This window comes from Leucoraja erinacea, unplaced genomic scaffold (genome assembly GCF_028641065.1).
Source record: "Leucoraja erinacea ecotype New England unplaced genomic scaffold, Leri_hhj_1 Leri_57S, whole genome shotgun sequence".
NCBI lineage: Eukaryota > Metazoa > Chordata > Chondrichthyes > Rajiformes > Rajidae > Leucoraja > Leucoraja erinaceus.
The window spans coordinates 58,422-85,000 of record NW_026576487.1 but is presented as its reverse complement, the minus strand read 5'-3'; the positions used below and the strand labels follow the sequence as shown (position 1 = coordinate 85,000).

The 26,579-nt window shown below is 50.8% G+C and overlaps 1 protein-coding gene across 1 annotated transcript in view; it reads right to left on the bottom strand.

Moving 5' to 3' along the window:
• The window catches only part of LOC129694206 (discoidin domain-containing receptor 2-like), a 51,222-nt gene that overhangs the window by 6,664 nt on the left and 17,979 nt on the right, over nucleotides 1-26,579 (bottom strand). The window contains exon 2 of the mRNA XM_055630923.1: nucleotides 53-183. Coding sequence (XP_055486898.1) covers nucleotides 53-183 — 131 coding nt within the window. The remainder of the gene's footprint in view (nucleotides 1-52; nucleotides 184-26,579) is intronic.

The following is a 26,579-nucleotide window of genomic DNA, read 5'->3' as shown; positions in this document are numbered from 1 at the left end:
ATCGATTTCTACCCCTGAGGGGAGGGGTGTATGGTGCGTTGCCGAGACTCACCAAGCTTCACATCCGCCGCTGCCCGGGGGCAGATTACTCCCATCAGCAGTACGAACAATGTAACAGCGAGCTCCATGTTTCTCCGCGCCGTCAACTGTCGATTCATTCGGGGGTTCATCGTTTCTTCATTTCTGCACAGGGGAACAAAAAAAAATGAAGGTTATCGGTGGCTCACATTGTCACCGTATATATTTACAGTGCAGTATTCCCTCACAACGCAGGCAGCCTCTTCGGCCCATCGAGTCGCTGCTAGATCACTGTGCATTCTGCCCGCGCGTCTTCTCTGCATTCTGCCTATGATGGCGCGGCGGGTCGAGCCGCTACCTCACGGTGCCGGAAACCTGGGTTCCATCCTGACCTCCGGCGTTGTGCGTGTGTGTAGAGTTTGCACGTTCTCCCTTTCACCGTGTGGTTTCCTCCCACATCCCAAAGACGTGCGGGTTCATAGGTTAATTTGTCCTCCGTAAAATTCTAGTGTGCGGGGAGTGGATGGGAAAGTAGGATAACATGGAACTACCATTGGCCAAAGATGGGTGTCGCAGTGGCAGAGTTGCCGCTTACAGTGCCAGAGACCCTGGTTAGAAACATAGAAATTAGGTGCAGGAGTAGGCCATTCGGCCCTTCGAGCCTGCACCGCCATTCAATATGATCATGGCTGATCCAACTCAGTATCCCGTACCTGCCTTCTCTCCATAGCCCCTGATCCCCTTAGCCACAAGGGCCACATCTAACTCCCTCTTAAATATAGCCAATGAACTGGCCTCAACTACCCTCTGTGGCAGAGAGTTCCAGAGATTCACCACTCTCTCCAGTGTGAAAAAAGTTCTTCTCATCTCGGTTTTTTAAGGATTTCCCGCCGCTGCTATCCTTAAGCTGTGACCCCTTGTCCAGGGACTTCCCTAACATCGGGAACAAGGACGCCTGCATCTAGCCTGTCCAACCCCTTAAGAATTTTGTAAGTTTCTATAAGATCCCCACCTCAATCTTCTAAATTCTAGAGAGTATAAACCAAGTCTATCCAGTCTTTCTTTTACATAGACAGTCCTGACATCCCAGGATACAGTCTGGTGAACCGTCTCTGCACTCCCTCTATGGCAATAATGTCCTTCCTCAGATTTGGAGACCAAAACTGTACGCAATACTCCAGGTGTGGTCTCACCAAGACCTGGTACAACTGCAGTAGAACCTCTCTGCTCCTATACTCAAATCCTTTTGCAATGAAAGCTAACATACCATTCGCTTTCCATTTACTGCCTGCTGCACCTGCATGCCTACCTTCAATGACTGGTGTACCATGACACCCAGGTCTCGCTGCATCTCCCCCTTTCCCAATCGCCACCATTTAGACAATACCGGTTCAATCCCGACACCGGGCTGCTGTCTGTATGGAGTTTGCACGTGCTCCCCGTGACCGCGTGGGTTTCTCCCCACATCCTAACACGTGTGGGATTGTATGTGCTTTCCCCCATAGTCGGCATTGCTCCCCCTCCCCCTCCCCCTACATCCAATCCTCTGGCTTCACAATTTGCAATCCTGTTTCACACCTTCTGCTCTTATCTCTGGGCTAGTTAAGGGCTCTTAAAGATCTGTGTGAAAAAGTGTTTCCTCGTCTCCGTTCTAAATGGCTTACCCCTTAATCTTAAACTGTGTGTGGCCCCTGGTTCTGGACTCCCCCAACATCGGGAACATGGTAGGAGGGGATGCTCTTCCCTCCATCCCCCCCCCCCCCCCCCCCCCCCTTCCACCCACCCTTTAGTTCCTGATTGGGGATGATCTGTGGAATTCTCTGCCTCAGTGGAGGCTGGTTCTCTGGATGCTTTCAAGACAGAGCTAGATAGGGCTCTTAAAGATAGCGGAGTCATGGGATATGGGGTGAAGGCAGGAACAGGGTACTGATTGGGGATGATCAGCCATGATCACATTGAATGGCGGTGCTGGCTCGAAGGGCCGAATGGCCTCCTCCTGCACCTATTGTCCATTGTCTAAACTCCCCAAACCTCTCTGCCGCTGTCTTCTGCCTTGAAGGAGCATCTGAAAATTCACCACTCAGTCAAAACATTTGCTCTAAAGTTGATGTAGAGGACCATATGTGAACATTTGTTCGATGCAGAGTGGTGAGACGTTCTTGGTGACAAAAGTCACTGTTTAGTGAAAATAACTGTGGTCACAGCTGCCAAAAGCCCAGTTGTGCATTTGGAAACTGAAGAGGTCAAATCTGCAGTTGGTGGGAGTTCTCGAGATTAACACTTCAACTGCCGAGGAATTCATTCTGCATGGGAGGGAACTGCAGATGCTGGTTCAAACCGAACATAGACACAAAAAGCTGGAGTAACTCAGCTCTGAACTGCAAAAGACTATATTACTATTGCACTAGATCTGTTAGACAATCTGCAAGCCCATCTGCCAAGTTCCACACTGCAAGACCAGTGTCGCTACTTTTTTGTTTAATAGATAATAGAAAATAGGTGCAGGAGGAGGCCATTCGGCCCTTCGAGCCAGCACCACCATTCAATATGATCGTGGCTGATCATCCCCAATCAGTACCCCGTTCCTGTCGTCTCCCCATATCCCCTGACTCCACCACCTTTAAGAACCCCATCTAGCTCTCTCTTGAAAGCATCCAGAGAACCGGCCTCCACCGCCCTCTGAGTCTGAGAATTCCACAGACTCACAACTCTCTGTGTGAAAAAGCAGGTGGGACTATTGTAGGTTGGACATGTTGGTTGGTCTGGCCATGTTTGGCTGAAAGCCCTGTTTCCACACTGTATTACTATGAATATCCATGACTCTATGACATTTCATAAGTTAATCATCAGAATTAGGCCATTCGGCCCATCACGTCTACTCCACCATTCAATCAATACTGATCCATCTTTCCCTCTCAACCACACTCTCCTGCCTTCTTCTCGTAACCCCTGAAATCCTTTGGGTTGGGACCCCTCATCAGGACCCTGATAAATGAGTCCAACTTACACCTGTCAACTAAGAGAGTGCAGAACCAGGGGCGGCCTCCACCGCCCTCTGAGGCAGAGAATTCCACAGACTCACAACTCTCTGTGTGAAAAAGTGTTTCCTAGTCTCCGTTCTAAATGTTAAAATACCTTCTCTCCATACCCCCTGATCCCTTTAGCCACAAGGGCCACATCTAACTCCCTCTTAAATATATCCAATGAACTGTGGCCTCAACTACCTTCTGTGGCAGAGAATTCCAGAGATTCACCACTCTCTGTGTAAGAAATGTTTTCCTCATCTCGGTCCTAACGGATTTCCCCCTTATCCTTAAGCTGTGACCCCTTGTTCTGGACTTCCCCAACATCGGGAACAATCTTCCTGCATCTAGCCTGTCCAACCCCCTAAAAATTTTGTAAGTTTCTATAAGATCCCCCCTCAATCTTCTAAATTCTAGCGAGTGCAAGCCGAAAAGAGAAAACGAATGGGTGACGTTTCGGGTCGAGACCCTTCTTCAGACGGAGAGCCAGGGGAAAGGGAAACGAGAGATATAGACAGTGATGGAGAGAGATATGGAACAAATTATGGAAAGATATGCAAAAAAAGAAATGATGATAAACAAAACGGGCCATTGTTAGCTGTGGTCGAGGTGAAAGCGAGTTACCAACAATGAGACACAACAAGACCACCTTGAAGCTGGCACGACATGGGTGGGGGAGGGAGGGACGGGGGACGGGGGGGGGGGGGTGGGGGGGGAAGCTTGTTACAGTCGGACTTTAGTTTAGTTTAGTGCGGAAACAAGCCCTTCGGCCCACCGAGTCCACGCTGACTAGTGATCGCTGTACACCACACACTAGGTCCAATTTATACATCCCCCAAGAGCCAATTAACCTACAAAAGCTGTGAGTGTCTTTTTTTTGGAGTTTTGTAGGAAACGGGAACACCCGGGGTAACCCACACGGTCACTGGGAGAACGTACAAACTCCACCCAGACAGCACTGTACAGTGGTCAGGATCGAACCAGGGTCTCTGGTGCGGTAAAGCAGCAACTCGACACGCAGAGGCCATTAGTGGTAAGTAACCCCGTAACTGCTGGGCCTCCTGGCAATTAACCCAGTGATTGCTGCGTCCTAGGATTAACAACATCACATACAGCATTCCCAGGATTAACCCTTTAACTCCCTGGTCCTGGGAGTTAACCCTCCAACAGCTGGAAGCCCCGGCAATTAATCTTGGAACCATCCGAAAAGCTGAGGAATTTATAGCAAACATAGAAACATAGAAAATAGGTGCAGGAGGAGGCCATTCGGCCCTTCGAGCCAGCACCACCATTCATTGTGATTATGGCTGATCATCCCCAATCAGTACCCTGTTCTGAAGAAGGGTTTCGGCCCGAAACGTTGCCTATTTCCTTTGCTCCATAGATGCTGCTGCACCCGCTGAGTTTCTCCAGCTTTTTTGTGTAACCTTCGATTCTCCAGCATCTGCAGTTCCTTCTTAAACCCTGTTCCTGCCTTATCCCCATATCCCTTGACTCCACTAGCCCCTAGAGCTCTATCTAACTCTCTCTTAAATCCATCTAGTGACTTGGCCTCCACTGCCCTCTGTGGCAGGGAATTCCACAAATTCACAACTCTCTGGGTGAAAACATTTTTTCTCATCTAGTCTTAAATGGCCTCCCCTTTATTCTAAGACTGTGGCCCCTGGTTCTGGACTCGGCCAACATTGGGAACATTTTTTCCTGCATCTAGCTTGTCCAGTCCTTATATAATTTTATATGTTTCTCTAAGATCCCCTCCCTCTCATCCTTCTAAACTCCAGCGAATACAAACCTAGTCTTTTCAATCTTTCCTCATATGACAGTCCCGCCATCCCGGGGATCAATCTCGTGAACCTACGCTGCACTGCCTCGATCACAAGGATGTCCTTCCACAAATTAGGAGACCAGAACTGTACACAATACTCCAGATGTGGTCTCACCAGAGCCCTATACAACTGCAGAAGAACAAGGAAGAGTTTTTATATACAAATCAAACAATAGAATTTAGAAGATTGAGGGGGGATTTTATAGAAACTTACAAAAATCTTAAGGGGTTGGACAGGCTGGATGCAGGAAGATTATTCCCGATGTTGGGGAAGTCCAGAATAAGGGGCCACCGTTTAAAGATAAGGGGGAAATCTTTTAGGACCGAGATGAGGAAAACATTTTTCACACAGAGAGTGGTGAATCTGTGGAATTCTCTGCCACAGAAGGTAGTTGAGGCCACAGTTCATTGGCTATATTTAAGAGGGAGCTAGATGTGGCCCTTGTGGCTAAAGGGATCAGGGGGTATGGAGAGAAGGCAGGGATGGGATACCGAGTTGGATGATCAGCCATGATCATATTGAATGGCGGTGCAGGCTCGAAGGGCCGAATGGCCTACTCCTGCACCTAATTTCTATGTTTCTATGTTTCTAATATCAGGACTGATCCCGGGTCTCGGGTGCTGTGAGGCCATGGCTCTACCAGCTGCAACACCGTGCTGTCCAGCGCCAGAGACAGCGGGTAGAGATGCTGCCCTACAGCGCTGGAGACCCAGGTTCGATCCCAACCATGGGTGCTGTCTGCACGGAGTTTGTTCGTTCTCCCCGTGACCACGTGGGTTTCCTCCTGGTGCTCCGGTTTCATCCCACAGCCAAAGACGTACAGGTTTGCGGGTTAATTGGCTTTTGTAAAATGAGAAATGTATCCCTCGTGTGTCTATGTAGGAAAGTGCTAGTGAACGGGGCAATCGCTGGTCTGTGCGTGTGGACCGCTGGTCTGTGCGTGTGGACTCGGTGAGCTGAAGGCCCGGTCTCCACACTGCATCTCCAATTCTTGATTAGTGAGTGTGTCAGGGGTTATGGGGAGAAGGCAGGAGAATAGGGTGAGGAGGGAGAGATAGATTTAGTTTAGTTTACTTTAGAGATACAGCGTGGAAACAGGCCCTTCAGCCCACGCCTACAAGCGATCCCCGCACATTAACACCATCCTACACCCACTGGTGACAAGTTATACATTTACCAAACCAATTCACCTACAAACCTGCACGTCTTTGGAGTGTGGGAGGAAACCGTAGATCTCCCGAGCCCAGAACCAGGGGCCACAATTTAAGAATAATGGGTAAGCCATTTACAACAGAGTGACTGTACACTCTGGAGTTTAGAAGGATGAGAGGGGATCTTATTGAAACAAAAGATTATTAAGGGTTTGGACACGCTAGAGGCAGGAAACATGTTCCCGATGTTGGGGGAGTCCAGAACCAGGGGTCACACCCAGTTTAAGAATAAGGGGTCGGCCATTTAGAACGGAGACGAGGAAACACTTTTTCTCACAGAGAGTTGCGAGTCTGTGGAATTCTCTGCCTCAGTGGGCGGTGGAGGCCGATTCTCTGGATGCTTTCAAGAGAGAGCTAGATAGGGCTCTTAAAGATAGCGGAGTCAGGGTAATATGGGGAGAAGGCAGGAACGGAAATACTGATTGGGGATGATCAGCCACGATCACATTGAATGGATCAAAGGGTCGAATGGCCTAGTCCTGCACCTGTTGTCTATTGACCCGCAAATGAGGGCCATGTGGGACAGGCTCTTAAGACAACTTTGAAGCTGGTACGACAACTTGGGGGGAGGAGGGATGGAGAGTGGGGGGAGGGGGGGGGGGGACGGGGGAAGTTAGAGAAATCAATATTCATACCGCTGGGGTGTAAGCTGCCCAAGGGAAAGACGAGGGGCTGTTCATCCAATTTGCGTTTGTCCGCCTCTAAGTTTTCTGGCAGCCTGCAATTGAACTGTTGGTAACTGCCGACAACAGTCGATGCTTTGTTTTGCTGTGTCGTCTTGCGGGAAGCCAAAGGCGGAGAGGATTTCAATGCCAGACAGTGGCTGTGCAAACTGTTTGTTTGTGCATTGAAGACAAAAAGCAAGGAGAGAGGGCTCGGCGGAACTGCGACTTTGCACAAAGGGAGAGGGAGAGAGAGTTCTCCCGAGATGGACACAAAATGCCGGAGCAGCTTAGTGGGACAGGCAGCATCTCCGGATGGAAGGAATGACTTTAGACAATAGACAATAGGTGCAGGAGGAGGCCATTTGGCACTTCGAGCCAGCACCGCCATTCAATGTGATCATGGCTGATCATCCCCAATCAGTACCCCGTTCCTGCCTTCTCCCCATATCCCCTGACTGCTATCCTTAAGAGCCCTATCTAGCTCTCTTGAAAATGGGGTGGCACGGTGGCGCAGCGGGTAGAGTTGCTGCCTCACAGCGCCGGAGACCCATATCCCCTGACTCCGCTATCTTTAAGAGTCCTATCTAGCTCTCTCTTGAAAGCATCCAGAGAACCGGCCTCCACTGAGGCAGAGAATTCCACAGATCATCCCCAATCAGGAACTAAAGGGTGGGGGGGGGGGGGGAAGATGGAGGGTTGAGTATACCCTCTAACCATGTTCCCGATGTTGGGGGAGTCCAGAACCAGGGGCCACACACAGTTTAAGAATAAGGGGTAAGCCATTTAGAATGGAGACGAGGAAACACTTTTTCACCCAGAGAGTTGTGTTCTCTGCCTCAGAGGGCGGTGGAGGCCGGTTCTCTGGATACTTTCAAGAGAGAGCTGGATCTGGCTGTTAATGATAGCGGAGTCAGGGGATATGGGGAGAAGGCAGGAACGGGGTACTGATTGGGGATGATCAGCCACGATCACATCGAATGGCTGTGCTGGCTCAAAGGGCCGAATGGCCTCCTCCTGCACCTATTGTCTATTGTGTATTCCGTCTCCCTCGCTCGAACAGTCAATGACCCCGTTGTGCAAGGAACACCCCACGCTCAAATTTCGAACACAATGGGATTCCTGGCACACAGAATATTTCTGCTCCGATTCACGAACAAGTCTTCCGGCAGCAGGGTCCTCGGGAATTCCGGCACAGAAGGGGTTAAGAGACAGGTGCCTCGGTGCTTGGAAACAGGGAGGAACAGAGAAAGGGGGCAGGCTTCAAGAGCAAGCTTTGTGCTTTGCTCCGAGCCGAGAGAGATCTCTCTTCAACAGAAGCTTATTTTTCTCGCTTGTGTTTACTCCCCACCCGCCCCCCCCTCCCTCTCTCGCATTCCTGGTCGCTGCCCAGACCAGAACTGAACAAGTGCATGCTCGCAAAGCAAAAGCAAGCTGTAACTTTCCAAGGAGTCGGAGGAAGAGAGAGATATATCGCTCCATTAACCCTTTGACGGGCAGATAGCTCTCCCGCTTATCTCTGGGTGGATATCTATAGACCATAGGTGCAGGAGTAGGCCATTCGGCCCTCACAACCTATCCTATCCATGTTCCTGTCCAAATGCCTTTAAAATGTTGTATCATTTACTTCAGTTTGGAGATACAGCATGGAAACAGCCCTTCAATAGACAATAGACAACAGGTGCAGGAGGAGGCCATTCGGCCCTTCAAGAGACACCCGCCATTCAATGTGATCATGGCTGATCTTCCCCCAATCAGTACCCCGTTCCTGCCTTCTCCCCATATCCCCTGACTCCGCTATCTTTAAGAGACCTATCCAGCTCTCTCTTGAAAGTATCCAGAGAACCGGCCTCCACCGGGAGTCCAGAACCAGGGGCCACACACACAGTTTAAGAATAAGGGGTCAGCCATTTAGAACGGAGACGAGGAAACACTTTTTCACACAGAGTTGTGAGTCTGTGGAATTCTCTGCCTCAGAGGGCGGTGGAGGCCGGTTCTCTGGATACTTTCAAGATAGAGCTAGATAGGGCTCTTAAAGATGGAGGAGTCAGGGGATATGGGGAGAAGGCAGGAACGGGTACTGATTGGGGATGATCAATCATGATCATATTGAATGGCGGTGCTGGCTCGAAGGACCGAATGGCCGACTCCTGCACCCATTGTCTAACTCAGCGGGTGAGGCAGCGTCTATGGAGAGAAGGAATTGGCAAGGTTTCATGTCGAGACCCTTCTTTTCGGTGACCCCTCTCCCCAGCTTTTAAAATAAATATTTCACATACCGCATCTGGCTGTGACCAGAACTGTACACCATACTCCAAGCGCAGTCTCAGCAGTGCCCTCTACATCTGCAACATGACATCCCAACTCTCAAACTCAGTTCCTCTACTTCACCACCCTGCCTACATGCTTTCCCCTTCCCGCTTACTTTAGTTTATAGATACAGCGCGGAAACAGGCCCTTCGGCCCACCGGGTCCGCGCCGACCAGCGATCCCCGCACACTAACACCATCCCACACACAAACACACACACACACTAGGGAGAATGTTTACATTTACACCAAGCCAATGAACCTACAAACTTGCACGTCTTTGCAGTGTGGAAGGAAGCTGAAGATCCCGGAGAAAACCCATGCAGGTCACGGGGAGAACGTGCAAACTCCGTACAGACAGCGCCCGTAAGTCATAGGAGCCGAGCAGATTTCGGCCATTCGGCCCATCAAGTGTATTCCACCATTCCCCTGCACACCCTAGAGACTATTTACACAAAATGCTGGAGTAACTCAGCGGGACAGGCAGCATCTCTGGAGAGAAGGAATGGGCGATGTTTCTGGTCGAGACCTTTATTCAGACGGAGAGTGTCCGAAGAAGGGTCTCGACCCGAAACCTCACCCATTCCTTCCCTCCAGAGATGCTGCCTGTCCAGCTGAGTTACTCCAGCACATTTGGGGCCACGGTTTAAACCAGCATCTGTAGTTTCTTCCAACAATAGACAATAGGTGCAGGAGTAGGCCATTCGGCCCTTCGAGCCAACACCGCCATTCAACGTGATCATGGCTGATCATCCCCACTCAGTACCCCGTTCCTGCCTTCTCCCCATATCCCCTGACTCCGCTATCTTTAAGAGCCCTATCTAGCTGTCTTTTGAAAGCATCCAGAGAACCGGCCTCCACCGCCCTCTGAGGCAGAGAATTTCACAAACTCACAACTCTGTGTGAGAAAAAGTGTTTCCTTGTCTCCGTTCTAAATGGCTTACTCCATATTTCTAAACTGTGTGGCCCCTGGTTCTGGACTCCCCCAACATCGGGAACATGTTTCCTGCCTCTAGCGTGTCCAAACCCTTAACAATCATATGTTTCAATGAGATGCCCTCTCATCCTTCTAAACTCCGGAGTGTACAAGCCCAGCCGTTCCATTCTCTCAGCATACGACAGTGCTGCCATCCCAACACTGGGACAATTGACAAACGCACCAAGCCAATTAGGGTACAAACCTGCACGTCTTTGGAGCGTGGGAGGAAACCGAAGATCTCGGCGGAGAGAACGTGCAAACTCCGTAGAGACAGCAACCGTGGTCAGGATCGAACCTGTGAGGCAGCACCTCTAACGCTTGCTGTGAGACTGGAGTCTGGGTCACAGGGGGTGCTGAAGGTGAAGGGGAGGGGATGGTGGGGTTGGGTTTACACCTGTAACTGTCTCCGAAGTACCTCCCGACTCCTGATAAATCTTTGCTCAGCAGCGGGGCGTGGAAGTGGGTCGGAGCGACCCTCGATCCCTCGGGAGCGCAGGGAGAAGAGTGCGAGCCCCTTTCAATGCAACGGCCGATGTTCCACAGTCACACAAAGGGGCCTTGAGCCTTGGGCACTGACATCACTTCATGACTCACACGATTCACTGCACTGAATCCTAATCAGTAACAAGGCAGCAGGCAGCGAGAGAAAGCACGTGAGTCTTATGAACACACACACACAGGCACCTGTGACTCAGTGCTCTCCCTCTCTCGCCCAGTAACTCCCTGGGTTTGCCAACTTTCCCACTTCCAAATAAGGGACGAGAGGTCAAAATACAGGACAAATTCCCCACGGCAATTCGTTGAAACATAGAAACATAGAAATTAGGTGCAGGAGTAGGCCATTCGGCCCTTCGAGCCTGCACCGCCATTCAATATGATCATGGCTGATCATCCAACTCAGTATCCCGTACCTGCCTTCTCTCCATACCCCCTGATCCCCTTGGCCACAAGGGCCACATCTAACTCCCTCTTAAATATAGCCAATGAACTGGCCTCAACTACCCTCTGTGGCAGAGAGTTCCAGAGATTCACCACTCTCTGCGTGAAAAAAGTTCTTCTCATCTCGGTTTTTAAGGATTTCCCCTTTATCCTTAAGCTGTGACCCCTTGTCCTGGACTTCCCTAACATCGGGAACAATCTTCCTGCATCTAGCCTGTCCAACCCCTTAAGAATTTGTAAGTTTCTATAAGATCCCCTCTCAATCTTCTAAATTCTAGAGAGTCTTCAAAATTCTAGAGAGTTTCTGGGCCATGGCTGGGTGAATGATGAGTTGGCCCCGGGTGCTGGACTGGACTGTACACAAAGCCCAGCCGGCGGGGCCAGCTATGAGGGGTTTTGTCCCGGGGGCTGCCCGCACAGTCCAGTGCTCCGTCCAACTAACGAACCAATGATCGGCCGTGAGAAGGTGGTGGTGTCGGTGGTAAGATAATGTCCGAAGTGGAGTCAGGGGATATGGGGAGAAGGCAGGAACGGGGTACTGATTGGGGATGATCAGCCATGATCACATTGAATGGCGGTGCTGGCTGTAAGGGCCGAATGGCCTCCTGTTCTCTATAAAAGGATCTCCATCTGGACTAGCATGTCGAACACCATCATAGTGCAGAGTTATGCTCTACCTGGAGATTGTCAGCGTGCTACATCCAGGTCCGGAATCTCACACCAACCGAAGATCTCGGAGAAACACCCATGCAGGTCACGGGGAGAAAGTACAAACTCCGCACAGACAGTGCCCGTAGTCAGGATCGAACCCGCCAGAGGCAGGAAACATGCTAGACACGCTAGAGGCAGGAAACATGTACCCGATGTTCGGGGGGAGTCCAGAACCAGGGGGCATACAGTTTCAGAATAACGGGGCAAGCCATTTAGAAATTAAAAAGCCAAATACCCTACAAACCTGCAAGTCTTTGGAAACCGAATATTTCGGAGAAAACCCACGCAGGTCACAGGGAGAACGTGCCTAACCACTCCGTCTCAGACTATGCAACCTGTTAACTCACTCTATGGAAAGGGCATGGGTCTCCGGCGCTGTGGAATTAGAGGCAGCAACTCTCCGCCATTCAATCGTGGCTGATCTATCTCTCCCTCCTAACCCCGTTACCCTGCCCCCCCCCCCCCCCCCCCCCCCCCAGGCTTTTACCCATGATCTCCCTCTGCCTTCGCTCCACAGTTACAAGCTACAACTCTTGAAATCTGAAGAGTTCCTTTCTTATCTGTGACCTTTGTTGCAACCACCTGCCTAACCACCCCCACCTCTCTGCCTATGTCAACCTGTTAACTGCCACTCTATGTCATAAGGGCATGAGGTCATATGGAATAGGAGTGGGAGTAGGCCATTCGGCCCATCAAGTCCTGCTCCGCCATTCAATCGTGGCTGGCTATCATCCACCCTCAGTAACCCCGTTACCCTGCCTTCCCCCCCCCCCCATGACCCCTGATCCCCCCCCCACTCCTGCCACTCCCCCTTTTCCCTCTTAAATTCCCTGCAATCATCCTACCTCAAAGAAGGGTCTTGTCCCAGAAACATCAACTGTCCCTACTCTCCAGGGACAATAGACAATAGGTGCAGGAGGAGACCATTCGGCCCTTTGAGCCAGCACCGCCATTCATTGTGATCATCCCCAATCAATAACCCGTGCCTGCCTTCTCCCCATATCCCTTGACTCCACTAGCCCCATAGAGCTCTCTCTAACTCTCTCTTAAATCCATCCAGTGATTTGGCCTCCACTGCCCTCTGTGGCAGGGAATTCCACAAATTCACAACTCTCTGGGTGAAAAAGTTTTAAATGACCTCCCCTTTATTCTACGACTGTGTGCGGCCCCTGGTTCTGGGCTCGCCCAACATTGGGAATATTTTTCCTGCATCTGGCTTGTCCAGTCCTTGTATAACTCCAGCGCTGAGCCACCGTGCCGGCCATGTTCCCAGATGCAGCCAGAGATTCTGGCTTAAATCCTAGCTGTTCTGGGATAAACCTCTGCATTTTGGTTGGCTTTTTGTCGAGCAAGCTGATGCAGTAACATGGCTGAAAGGTGGCGAGGAAGATCAGCGGTAGAGTTGCTGCCTCACAGCGCCAGAGACCCGGGTTCGATCCCGACTACGGGTGCTGTCTGTGCGGAGTTTGCACGTTCTCCCCGTGAATTTTCTCCGGTTCCCTCCCACACTCCAAAAACGTTGGTTAATTGGGTTGATATAAGTATCAATTGTCCATGGTGTGTGTGTAGGATATTGTTAGTGTGCGGGGACTGCTGGTCGGCACGGACTCGGTGGGCCGAAGGGCCTGTTTCTGTGTTGCATCTCTAAACTAAAGTCTGAAGAAGGGTCTCAACCCGAAACGTCACCCGTTCCTTCTCTCCAGAGATGCTGCCTGTCCCGCTGAGTTACTCCAGCACTTTGTGTCTATCTAAACTAAGCTGCTACCCATATAGAAGACTTAGATGGGCAGAACGGCCTGCTTCCCATTTCCAACTTGCTTGATTTCTCGTCACCCTCAAGGTGAAATGCTTACAGATTTTAAAAAACTTCATTTCTTTGCCATTTCCCTCAGCCTTCACAAGGACACAAGGCTAAACTTCCCATCACCACGGCAACCACCAGGCTCTGCGGCCTAGTCTGTTGCCACAGCCCTTGTTAGCCAGATTTAAAAAGAAAACTCGGCCTCCATTTAAAGATAAGACGCTGAATCATTAAAAAAAAAACACATGAGCTAATCCACAGAGAATTTTTTTTTTTTTCCGAGGATTTTGGGGAGATTTTGTGGATCAGCAAATAATATGGAAATCTCCAAAGCAACTTTAAGAAAAGCTTTTTTTTTAAACAAAAAGGAAAGATATCTTCATATCCGTGTGCCTGTCTTGAATACAAAGCACCAGGGGCAAGGCAGTTTGTTTATACACATTACATGAGCCTACTCATGTCGATCCATTATTAATTATTTACTAACTAAAGAGGTCGAACTCTGCTGTCTAGACATAGAGTCTGCCCCTCTCCCCGTCTTCACCTTGGGAGAGGCGGGGGGGGGGGGGGGTTGACTAGTGTTGCCAACTGTCCCGTATTAGCCGGGACAACACGTATATTGGGCTAAATTGGTTTGGCCCTTGTCCCGTATTTGACCGCTGCTTCTCGGGTCAGGTAGGCCCCGCCTCACCCGTCCCGACGTAGTGCAGCCCGTGGAGTGCAGCAGCAGCGCCTCGCCCGTGGCCCCGTTGGTCGGTCGGCAGCCCGGCCACCTGTCCGACCTTCGCTTACCGCTGACACCACCACCGCCCCTCCTTCTCACGGCCGATCATCGGTTCGTGAGTTGGACGGGGCGCCGGATTTTGCGTGCGGTCCCCGGCTGGGCTTTGTGTGCAGTCCAGCACCCGGGCCCAACTCAACATTCACCCAGACACGGCCCAGTCGGTCAATGAATTGCCGCGGGGAATGTGTCCCGTATTTTGACCTCCCGTCCCTTAGTTGGGAGTGAGGAAGTTGGCAACCCTGACTAACTCTGTCTGGGTCGTGGAATGCCCAAGGCAGGACATGGAGGTGCAGGAATGGAGACACCATGATGGATACAAAATGCTGGAGTAACTCAGCGGGACGGGCAGCATCACTGGAGAGAAGGAATGGGTGACGTTTCGGCTCGAGACCCTTCTTCAGACTGAAGAAGGGTCTCGGCCCAAAACATCACCCATTCAATAGACAATAGGTGCAGGAGTAGGCCATTCAGACCCTTCGAGCCAGCACCGCCATTCAATATGATCATGGCTGATCATCCCCAATCAATACCCCGTTCCTGCCTTCTCCCCATATCCCCGACTCTGCTATCCTTAAGATCTCTCTATTGAAAGCAACCAGAGAACCGGCCTCCACCGCCCTCTGAGGCAGAGAATTCCACAGACTCTCAACTCTCCGATTCCTTCTCTCCAGAGACGCCGCCTGTCCCGCTGAGTTACTCCATCCTTTTTGTGTCTATATTTGGTTAAAACTAGCGTCTGCAGTTCTATCCGATGCAACGGAGACACCCATTGTTGTCCCTGGGCTGGAGTCCACGTGCAAGAACACAGTGAGCGTGATCCTATCTCCCTTTGGTTGTTGGCATCCGCTGGGCAAGGATTCAAACCCAGTCCAAGGGCTTGGAAGAGACATGTTTGCAGGATAACGAGTTCTGACCCGACTCCGCACAATGTAAACACAGCCACAACTTACGTCAACAAGAAATGAATCTCAGACCGAGGTGGCGGTGGACGCAGCGATAGAGTTGCTGCCTCACAGCGAATGCAGCGCCGGAGACCCGGGTTCGACCCCGACTACGGGTGCTGTCTGTACAGAGTTTGCACGTTCTCCCCCTGACCTGCGTGGGTTTACTCTGAGATGGTTAATAGACAATAGGTGCAGGAGTAGGCCATTCGGCCCTTCGAGCCAGCACCACCATTCAATGTGATCATGGCTGATCATCCCCAATCAGTACCCCGTTCCTGCCTTCTCCCCATATCCCCTGACTCCGCTATCTTTAAGAGCCCTATCTAGCTCTCTCTTGAAAGCATCCAGAGAATCCCTATATCCTGACATCCTTACTAATCGAGAATCTATCTATCTCTGCCTTAAGGGCCTGTCCCACTTGGCAATTTTTTCGGCGACTGCCAGCATCATATCAGCGTCGCCAAAAGATTTTGAACATTTCAAAATCCAAGGGCGCCAAAAAAATTGAAAAAACATCGCTCGTCAATACCTCATCAGTCAGCGAAATTTCGGTGATCCTGATATGCCAGTCAATGATGCCGGCAGGCGCCGAAAAAAATCGGCAAGTGGAACAGGCCCTTTAAAAATATCCATCGAGAATCTATCCATCTTCGTTTTTTCAAGATGTAGTTTAGAGATACAGTGCTGAAACAGGCCCTTCGGCCCACCGGGTCCGTGCCGACCAGCGATCCCCGTACATTAACACTATCCTACACACACTAAGGACAGTTTTTACATTTACACCAAGCCAATTAACCTACAAACCTGCACGTCTTTGGAATGTGGGAGGGAACCGAAGATCTCGGAGAAAATTCACGGGGAGAACATACAAATTTCGTACAGACAGCACCCGTAGTCGGGATTGAACCCGGGTCTCCGGCGCTGCATTCGTTGCAAGGCGGGAACTCTACCGCTGCGCCACCGTGACCGGCCTAAATATCTCTGCCTTGTAAATATCCATCCATGGTCTCCTCGGCCTCGAGTGGCAAAGAATTCCACAGATTCACCACCCACAGATTTACCATTCAGTAAACCATTACAGATTCTTTATCTCAACATCAGTGTTCCACACCAACCCCATGGGAATAAGTTCATTTTTGTTCTGTTTCGGGACCCAGGACAATATAACTCTTGACTCCAGCATCTGCAGTCCCTCCAGTCTTCAACAATGCATCAACACTGGTAACGCCACAATAGACAATAGGTGCAGGAGTAGGCCATTCGGCCCTTCGATGTGATCATGGCTGATCATCCCCAATCAGTACCCCGTTCCTGCCTTCTCCCCATATCCCCTGACTCCACTATCTTCAAGAGCCCTATCTAGCTCTCTCTTGAAAGTATCCAGAGAACCGGCCTCCATCCTCTGAGGCAGAGAATTCCACAGACTCACAACTCTCTGTGAGAAAAAGTTTCCTCGTCTCCGTTCTAAATGGCTGACCCCTTATTCTTAAACTGTGTGGCCCCTGGTTCTGGACTCCCTCAACATCGGGAACATGTTTCCTGCCTCTAGCGTGTCCAAACCCTTAATAATCCTATATGTCTCAATGAGATGCCGTCTCATCCTTCTAAACTCCAGAGTGTACAAGCCCAGCCGTTCCATTCTCTCAGCATATGACAGTCCCGCCATCCCGGGAATTAACCTGGTGAACCTACGCTGCACTCCCTCAATAGCAAGAATGTCCTTCCTCAACTTAGGGGACCAAAACTGCACACAATACTCCAGGTGTGGTCTCACTAGGGCTCTGTACAACTGCAGAAGGACCTCTTTGCTCCTATACTCAACTCCTTTCCTTGGCTTTCTTCGCTGCCTGCTGTACCTGCAAGTATCTGTATATTTCAACAAAATCGCCCATCTTTCTCCAAACTTATTCGCACTCGAGGCTTCCTCCCGTCTTCGACTCTTGTTACATCACGACTCAATCAATTCTCCCACAAGAAGAAGAATCTTCGGACACATGTGCAGGAAGGAACTGCAGATGCTGGTTGGCACCAAAGATAGACACAGCAAGCTGGTGTAACTCAGTGGGACAGGCAGCATCTCTGGAGAGAAGGAATAGGTGATGTTTTGGGTCAAGTCCCTTCCTCTCTGGGTCTGAAGAAGGGCCTCAACTCAAAACGTCATCTCAGATTCAGACCCAGATTCAACTTTAATTGTCATTGTCAGTGTACAGTACAGAGGCAACGAAATGCAGTTAGCATCTCCCTGGAAGAGCGACATAGAATATGATTTCAATAGATAAATCTATTTACATGTATACAGACATAGTGTTTTTTCCTGTGGGAGGAGTGTCTGGGGGAGGGTGATTGGCAGTCACCGAGGTACGTTGTTGAGCAGTGTAACAGCCGCAGGGAAGAAGCTGTTCCTGGACCTGCTGGTCCGGCAACGGAGAGACCTGTAGCGCCTCCCGGATGGTAGGAGGGTAAACAGTCCACGGTTGGGGTGAGAGCAGTCCTTGGCGATGCTGAGCGCCCTCCACAGACAACGCTTGCTTTGGACAGACTCAATGGAGGGGAGCGAGGAACCGGTGATGCGTTGGGCAATTTTCACCACCCTCTGCAGTGCTTTCCGGTCGGAGACAGAGCAGTTGCCGTACCATACTGTGATACAGTTGGTAAGGATGCTCTCGATGGTGCAGCGGTAGAAGTTCACCAGGATCTGAGGGGACAGATGGACCTTCTTCAGTCTCCTCAGGAAGAAGAGATGCTGGTGAGCCTTCTCTCCAGAGATGCTATCTGACCCGCGGAGGTTACGCTAGCATTTGTATCTATCGTATTACAAATGTTATTCAGTTAGCTATAAGTTAGCCCCAGTTAATTATATCGTATCTCAAGTCTATTAAAAGCCACAATGAGTTCTTGATTTTCTTAATACCTGCAAATATCAGACTGTGAGATTAAATGAAATGAAGATTCCCCAGAGAATGTGGTGGGATTCGAATTTCTCTCCTGGTTTAGAGATACAGCGTGAAAACTGGCCCTTCAGTCCACACAGACCATCGATAACCAACCTGATCTCCTGGTGGCTCAGCACTTCAACTCCCCCTCCCATTCCCAATCCGACCTTTCTGTCCTGGGCCTCCTCCGTGGCCAGAGTGAGTCCCACCGCAAATTGGAGGAGCAGCACCTCATATTTCGCTTGGGCAGTTTACACCCCAGCGGTATGAACATTGACTTCTCCAATTTCAGGTAGTCCCTGCTTTCCCCTCCCCTTCCCAGCTCTCCCACAGCCTACTGTCTCCGCCCCTTCCTTTCTTCTTCCCGCACCCCCCCCCCCCACATCAAGAAGGGTCACGACCCGAAACGTCACCTATTCCTTCACTCCATGGATGCTGCCTCACCCGCTGAGTCTCTCCAGCATTTTTGTCTACCTTCGATTTTTCCAGCATCTGCAGTTCCTTCTTAAACAATCCGTTCACACTAGTTCTATTATCCCCACTTCCTACACACTGAGGGCAATTTATCTACAAACCTGCATGTCCATGGCATGTAGGAGGTAACCGGAGCACCCGGGGGAATCCCCCGGGGCCAGAGGGAGAACATGCAAACTCCACACGGACAGCACCGGAGGTGAGGATATGGCGTGGTGAGGCAGCAGCTCTACCAGCTGCGCCGGATGCCCTGATCATGAGTTCAACACAATTAAGACAAAGGAGATAGTGATAGACTTCAGGAAGCTAAACAGGACACAAACCACACTTAGCGTTGCCAACTTTCTCACTGCCAAATAAGGGACAAAAGGTCAAAATATGGGACAAATTCCCCGCGACAATCCGGTGACCGACTCAGCTGTGGCTGGGCAAATGATAAGTGCACACTGCACACAAAGACCAGCCGGCCTGAAGAATCGACCCAAAACTATCGATTATCGACTATCGATTATCCCCTTCGCTCCATAGATGCTGCCTCACCCGCTGAGTTTCTCCAGCATTTTTGTCTACATTCAAATCCTTTGCCAGGAATGTCCCTGGCCACTGATGTTCGTACAGGTCTTTTGAACAATGGGGGTGAATAGGGAGTGGGAGGGGGGGAGGGGTGAGAGAAACATCTCCGAGAGAATTAAAGGAAAGTTCACACCCAGTCAACAGGGCAGGTTTAATTACTGCGGTAGACTGCTTGCTTAATAAAACGAAAGGCGTTCTAACTCTGAAGATAGACACAAAAAATACTGGAGTGACTCAGCGGGTCGGGCAGCAACTCTGGGGGAAAGGAATACAGGTGATGTTTCGGGTCGAGACCCTTCTTCGGACTGAGATTCAGGGGAAAGGGGCAACGGGAGATATAGGAAGTAAATAGAACAGATGAGTGAAAGATGTGCAAATAGCAACAATGATCGAGGAAAGGTGGAGCCCACAATGGTCCATTGTTGCCTGTGGCGGTAGGTGATGAGATATTCAGACAGTGGCAAAAAACAAGAGGATGACAATGAAACTAGTACGACAACTAGGGTGGGGGGTTGGGGGGGGGGAGGAGAGAGAGAGAGAGAGAGATACATATAACCATATAACAATTACAACACGGAAACAGGCCATCTCGGCCCTTCTAGTCCGTGCCGAACACTTATTCTCCCCTAGTCCCATACACCTGCACTCAGACCATAACCCTCCATTCCTTTCCCATCCATATACCTATTCAATTTATTTTTAAATGATAAAATCGAACCTGCCTCCACCACTTCCACTGGAAGCTCATTCCACACAGCTACCACTCTCTGAGTAAAGAAGTTCCCCCTCATGTTACCCCTAAACTTCTGTCCCTTAGAGAGACAGACAGAGGGAGAGAGAGAGAGAGGATGCAAGGGTTACTGGAAGTTGGAGAAATCTGCTTGTTTCAATAGACAATAGACAACAGGTGCAGGCCATTCGGCCTACAGTGAACCTAGCAGGAAGACTAGGGTGGAGGACTGGGTTGAGGAGTGGAGCATGGGGTTACTTGAAATTAAACCCTGCACTTGAAACCTCTCCCCCGCTCCCTTTCCCCTTCTCCCTCCCCTCTCTTCATCTCTCTCTCTCCCCTCTATCTCCCTCCCCCCTCGTAGTGTCTCTCTCCCCTTCTCTCCCCCTTCCCTCTCTCTCCTCTCCCCTGCTCCCCTCTCTCTGCTCCACTCCTCAATCCAGTCCAATCTAATCCGATCCCTTACCTTTACCCCCAACCACTTTCCCTCTCTCCCCCCTCTCTATCCCTCTCTTCCCCTTTCCCTCTCCCCCCCTATTCCTCTCTCTCCCCCCCCTTCTCCCCCACTCTCCCCCTCACTCTCTCCCCCCCTCCCCCTCTCCCCGTCTCTCTCGTCCTCTCTCTCCCTCTCCCTCTCTCCTTTCCCTCTCTCTCTCTCACTCCCTCTCTCTCCCCCCCCTCTCTCTCTCTCTCTCTCTCTCTCTCTCACTCACTCACTCTCTCTCACTCTCTCACACCCTCTCTCTGCTCCACTCCTCAACCCAGTCCAATCTAATCCGACCCCTTCACCTCTTTTCCCCCCACCCGGCAAAAGCCCCTCAATTCGAGGGGAACGAATCGCAGGGCGTCACCAAGCGAAACAACAGATACAACAAAGTTAGCAAACTCTTCAAAAACTTTCCCTGTGAAGTTGCACAAGACTTTCTTTCCCCGAGCCGACTTACCTGGAGGCGAATCCACAAAAACGTGAAGGTCGCTCTCAGATCTCTCTAGTTTAAAACAACTTTCTGCGCTGGACTTTCTCGTATATCACCAGCCCCCTCGAGTGGAGACGAGACGGGAACAGAGGGGGAACTTCACACGCCACTAGTGCCTAGAATTTCACAAGTCCTTGTGCAATGCCTTTAAAGATCCAACGACTCGCCACAGATCCTGCAGCTTGCTCGACACAAAACACTCCTGGCGGCCTGGGGAGCAGAGGGGCCAATGGATGTACTTCCCCGACCCACACACACCCGCCCCTACATCGCAATAGGCGGCATCTATTGGAGAGCATCTGTGGGCGGCGGTGGCGAGATAGGCATGGGTGGGGGAGCTGGAGATGGGTGGGAAGTGTATCTGTCTGTCTGTCTGTCATCCACTCCCTCTCCCCATCCTCTCTTCAGATTCAGATTCAATTTAATTGTCATTGTCAGTGTACAGTACAGAGACAACGAAATGCATCACTTCCCCTTCCCTCCACCTCTCCCTTACCCCCTCCTTTCCCTCTTCCCCCTCCCCTCCTTTCCTCTTCCCCTCCTCTCTCCTCCCCCCTCCTCTCACTGCTTTCCTATCGTCCCCTCCTCCACTATTCTATTACCCCTTCTCTTCCCTCTTCTCCTTTCCTCTCCCTTCCCCCCCTTTCTCTCCCCCCCTCCTCCCTTCTTATCTCCCCCCCTCCTCCCTTCTTATCTCCCCCCCTCCTCCCTTCTTATCTCCCCCCTCCTCTTCCCCCCCTTTCTCCCCCCCCCCTCCCCTCTTATCTCCCCCCCTCCTCCCTTCTCTTCCCCCTCACTCTCTCCCCTCCTCCTCTATCATAGAAACATAGAACATAGAAACATAGAAATTAGGTGCAGGAGTAGGCCATTCGGCCCTTCGAGCCTGCACCGCCATTCAATATGATCATGGCTGATCATCCAACTCAGTATCCCGTACCTGCCTTCTCTCCATACCCCCTGATCCCCTTAGCCACAAGGGCCACATCCAACTCCCTCTTAAATATAGCCAATGAACTGGCCTCAACTACCCTCTGTGGCAGAGAGTTCCAGAGATTCACCACTCTCTGCGTGAAAAAAGTTCTTCTCATCTCGGTTTTAAAGGATTTCCCCCTTTATCCTTAAGCTGTGACCCCTTGTCCTGGACTTCCCTAACATCGGGAACAATCTTCCTGCATCTAGCCTGTCCAACCCCTTAAGAATTTTGTAAGTTTCTATAAGATCCCCCTCAATCTTCTAAATTCTAGAGAGTATAAACCAAGTCTATCCAGTCTTTCTTCATAAGACAGTCCTGACATCCCAGGAATCAGTCTGGTGAACCGTCTCTGCACTCCCTCTATGGCAATAATGTCCTTCCTCAGATTTGGGGTCTATCCCCGTCTCTTTCTCCCCCCTCCTTTCCTCTCCCCCCTCCTTTCCTCTCCCCCCTCCTTTCCTCTCCCCCCTTCTTTCCTCTCCTTTCCCTCTCTTCCTTCACCTACACCTCTACGGACGTGTACCCCCGGCCCAACGGCTGAAGTCCAGGAGCAGCTTTCTCAGCCATGTCCAGCCCCTTAATAGCATCACGGGAAGAAACCAGACTCCAACTATGGACAAAAAGGCTTGAGGACGACCCCCCTCCTACTGACATGGGTATCCCTCCTTCTGAAGCCCTCGCTCCGGGCTCAGAAGCACAATGGGTCCAATGGAAGACACTCAACCGCCTGAGAACAGGAACAGGGCGATCAAAAGCTGCCATGGCTAGATGGGGCTATGAAACTGGCCAAACCACCTGTGAATGTGGAGAAGAGGACCATACAATGCAGCACTGCCTTGTCTGCCCCCTACTACCCAACCAGTGCAGCCCAAAGGATCTTGCAGTGTTCAATAAAAACGCAAAGGACTGTGTAAAGGAATGGGAAACTGTCATATAACCAACCAGCTTCAAAGACACGAAAAGAAGACCTCCACCCTCCTCTCTCCCCCCTCCTCTCCTTTTCCCTCCTCATTTCCCCTTCTCCTCTTCCCCTCCTTTCCCTCTCTTCCCCCTCCCTTCCTCTTCCCCCTCTCTCTCTCTCTCCTCCCCTCTCCCCTCCTCCCCCCCTTCTCCTCTCTTCCCACCACCCTTCTCTCTCTCTCTCTCTCTCACTCTCCCTCTCTCTCCTCACCACCCCCTCTGTCGCTCTGTGTGTGTGTGTGTGCGCGCGTCTCTCTCTCTCTCTCGTTCCCCCACCCCCTCTCCTTCCACACTCCCACAGCCACCTGCCAAACTGCTCAGTAAACTTTTTTTTCCCTGAGATACCAGGCCTCGGGGCACACAGGCCCAGCCTGTCTCCACCGCCTCTACCTTGGAAACCGAGCGAGGGGTGCAGCTCTTAAAGGGACATCTTCCCCACCTGCCCCCCCACCCCCCTTCCCCCTCCTACCTCCCTCACCCCTCTTCCTCCTCCTCTCCCCCTTCCACCTCTCCCTTCCACTTTCCCCCTTCCTCCTCCCCCTTCCCTCTGGCTCGAAGGGCCGAATGGCCTCCTCCTGCACCTATGTTCTATGTTTCTAAGTGTAAATTGTCCCCCAGTGTGTGTAGGGTAGTGTTAATGTGCGGGGATCGTTGGTCGGCGTGTACATGGTGGTTGAAGGGTCTGTTTCTGCGCTGTATCTCTAAAACGAAAAGTAAACAAATAAATGTTGTACTTGCAGTGGCATAACTTGCCTGTGAATGTAGTGAAATGCACATCATGGACAATCTTACAGTTAGACCAATAACCATAAAGCCAGTTATCTCTATCGTGCAAAGACCAAAGTCCATAGTGCAATCAAACACATAGACAATAGACAATAGGTACAGGAGTAGGCCATTCAGCCCTTCGAGCCAGCACCGCCATTCATTGTGATCAATAGACAATTAGTGGAGGAGTAGGCCATTCGGCCCTTCGAGCCAGCACCGCCATTCAATGTGATCATGGCTGATCATCCACAATCAGTACCCCGTTCCTGCCTTCTCCCCATATCCCCTGACTCCGCTATCTTTAAGAGCCCTATTTAGCTCTCTCTTGAAAGTATCCAGAGAACCGGCCTCCACCGCCCTCTGAGGCAGAGAATTCAACAGACTCACCACTATCTGCGAGAAAAAGTGTTTCCTCGTCTCCGTTCTAAACGGCTTACCCCTTATTCTTTAAGAGCCCCATCTAGCTCTCTGTTGAAAATGGGGTGGCACGGTGGCGCAGCGGGTAGAGTTGCTGCCTCACAGCGCCGGAGACCCGGGTTCGATCCCGACTACGGGTTCTGTCTGTACGGAGTTTGCACGTTCTCCCCGTGAGGTTTTTCTCCGAGATCTTCGGTTTCCTCCCCACACTCCAAAGGTGTGCAGGTTTGTAGGTGCGTCGACTTGGCGTAGGTGTAAAATTGTCCCTAGTGTGTGCAGGGCAATGTTAAGGGCCTGTCCCACTTACGCGACTTTTTCGGTGACTGCCGGTACTGATCATAGGTCGTCACAGGTCGCCGAAAATTTCCAACGTTGAAAATCCAGCGGCGACCAGAACAAGGTACGACTCTTTGGGCGACAACTCACGACCATACAGGCTTCACCCCGCAACATGTCACCAGGGTGTCGACTGTATGGTGGTGAGCAGTCTCTCTCCTCAGTCGCCCAACGAGTCATAGCGTCTTTCTGGTCGCTGCTGGATTTTCAACACTTTGAACATTTTCGGCGACCTCTGACGGGTGTCCCACTTTCGTGCCGAAAATATTGCGTATGTGTGACGGGCCCTTTAGTGTCCCGGGATCGCTGGTCGGTGCGGACTCGGTGGGCCTAAAGGCCCTGATTCTCTAAACTAAACAGTCAGATCTGCTGAGCTATTAAGGGTTTGGACACGCTAGAGGCAGGAAACATGTTCTCGATGTTGGGGGAGTCCAGAACCAGGGGCCACACGCAGTTTAAGAATAAGGGGTAAGCCATTTAGAACGGAGACGAGGAAACACTTTTTCTCACAGAGAGTTGTTAGTCTGTGGAATTCGCTGCCTCAGAGGGCGGTGGAGGCCGGTTCTCTGGATACTTTCGAGAGAGAGCTAGATAGGGCTCTTAAAGATAGCGGAGTCAGGGGATATGGGGAGAAGGCAGGAACGGGGTACTGGTTGTGGATGATCAGCCATGATCACAGTGAATGGCGGTGCTGGCTCAAAGGGCTGAGTGGCCTCCTCCTGCACCTATTGTCTATTGCAACAGACTGGCTCCATGGTTGGATAATCTTTCAAGACTGCCAATATAAACTAAGTTGCTAAGGCACACAGTGTCGCAGGGACAGGGGACACCTAATCTAACCCCAGTAAGATGCCACACCCCTACGTACATGTTTATTTTTAGCCTTTGTTCCTTCAAGGTTAAATGGCAGTTGTAGACAGCATTGATTTACAGTTTACCTAAGTCACTCTCCCTCTTTTATTCAAATTCTAGAATCTTTCTCCCTGTCTGCAGGTGTTCCTGTATCATTCTTATACAATCTGCAAGTGGGTTTACAGTACATTCAGAAAGTATTCAGACCTAATAGACAATAGACAATAGGTGCAGGAGTAGGCCATTCGACCCTTCAAGCCAGCACCGCCATTCAATGTGATCATGGCTGATCATTCCCAATCAGTACCCCGTTCCTGCCTTCTCCCCATATCCCCTGACTCCACTATCTTTAAGAGCCCCATCTAGCTCTCTCTTGAAAGTATCCAGAGAACCGGCCTCCACCACCCTCTGAGGCAGAGAATTCCACAGACTCACAATTCTCTGTGAGAAAAAGTGTTTCCTCGTCTCCGTTCTAAATGGCCGAGAAGGGTTTCGGCCCAAAACGTTGCCTATTTCCTTCGCTCCATAGATGCTGCCGCAACCGCTGAGTTCCTCCAGTACTTCTGTCTACCCCTTATTCTTAAACTGTGTGGCCCCTGGTTCTGGACTCCCTCAACATCGGGAACATGTTGTTCAAGAAGGAACTGCAGATGCTGGAAGATCGAAGGTACACAAAATTGCTGGAGAAACTCAGCGGGTGCAGCAGCATCTATGGAGCGAAGGAAATAAGCGACGTTTCGGGCCAAAACCCTTCTTCAAACTGATGGGGGGTGAGGGGGAGAAGGAAGGAAAAAGGGAGGAGGAGGAGCCCGAGGGCGGGGGGATGGGAGGAGACAGCTTGAGGGTTAAGGAAGGGGAGGAGACAGCAAGGGCTAGCAAAATTGGGAGAATTCAACGTTCATGCCATCAGGACGCAAGCTGCCCAGGCGGAATATGAGGTGCTGAAACATGTTTCCTGCCTCCAGCGTGTCCAAACCCTTAACAATCTGATATGTTTCAATAAGATATCCTCTCATCCTTTTAAACTCCAAAGTATACAAGCCCAGCCGCTCCATTCTCTCAGCATATGACAGTCCCGCCATCCCGGGAATTAACCTGGTGAACCTACGCTGCACTCCCTCAATAGCAAGAATGTCCTTCCTCAAATTAGGGGACCAAAACTGCACACAATACTCCAGATGTGGGCTCACCAGGGCTCTGTACAACTGCAGAAGGACCTCTTTGCTCCTATACTCAACTCCTGTTATAAAGGCCAACACGCCAATCGCTTTCTTAACCCCTTCACTTTTTCCACATTTTGTTACGTTACAGCCTTATTCTAAAATTGATTAAATCCATTTTTTCATCATTAATCTACACACAATACTCCATAATAAAAA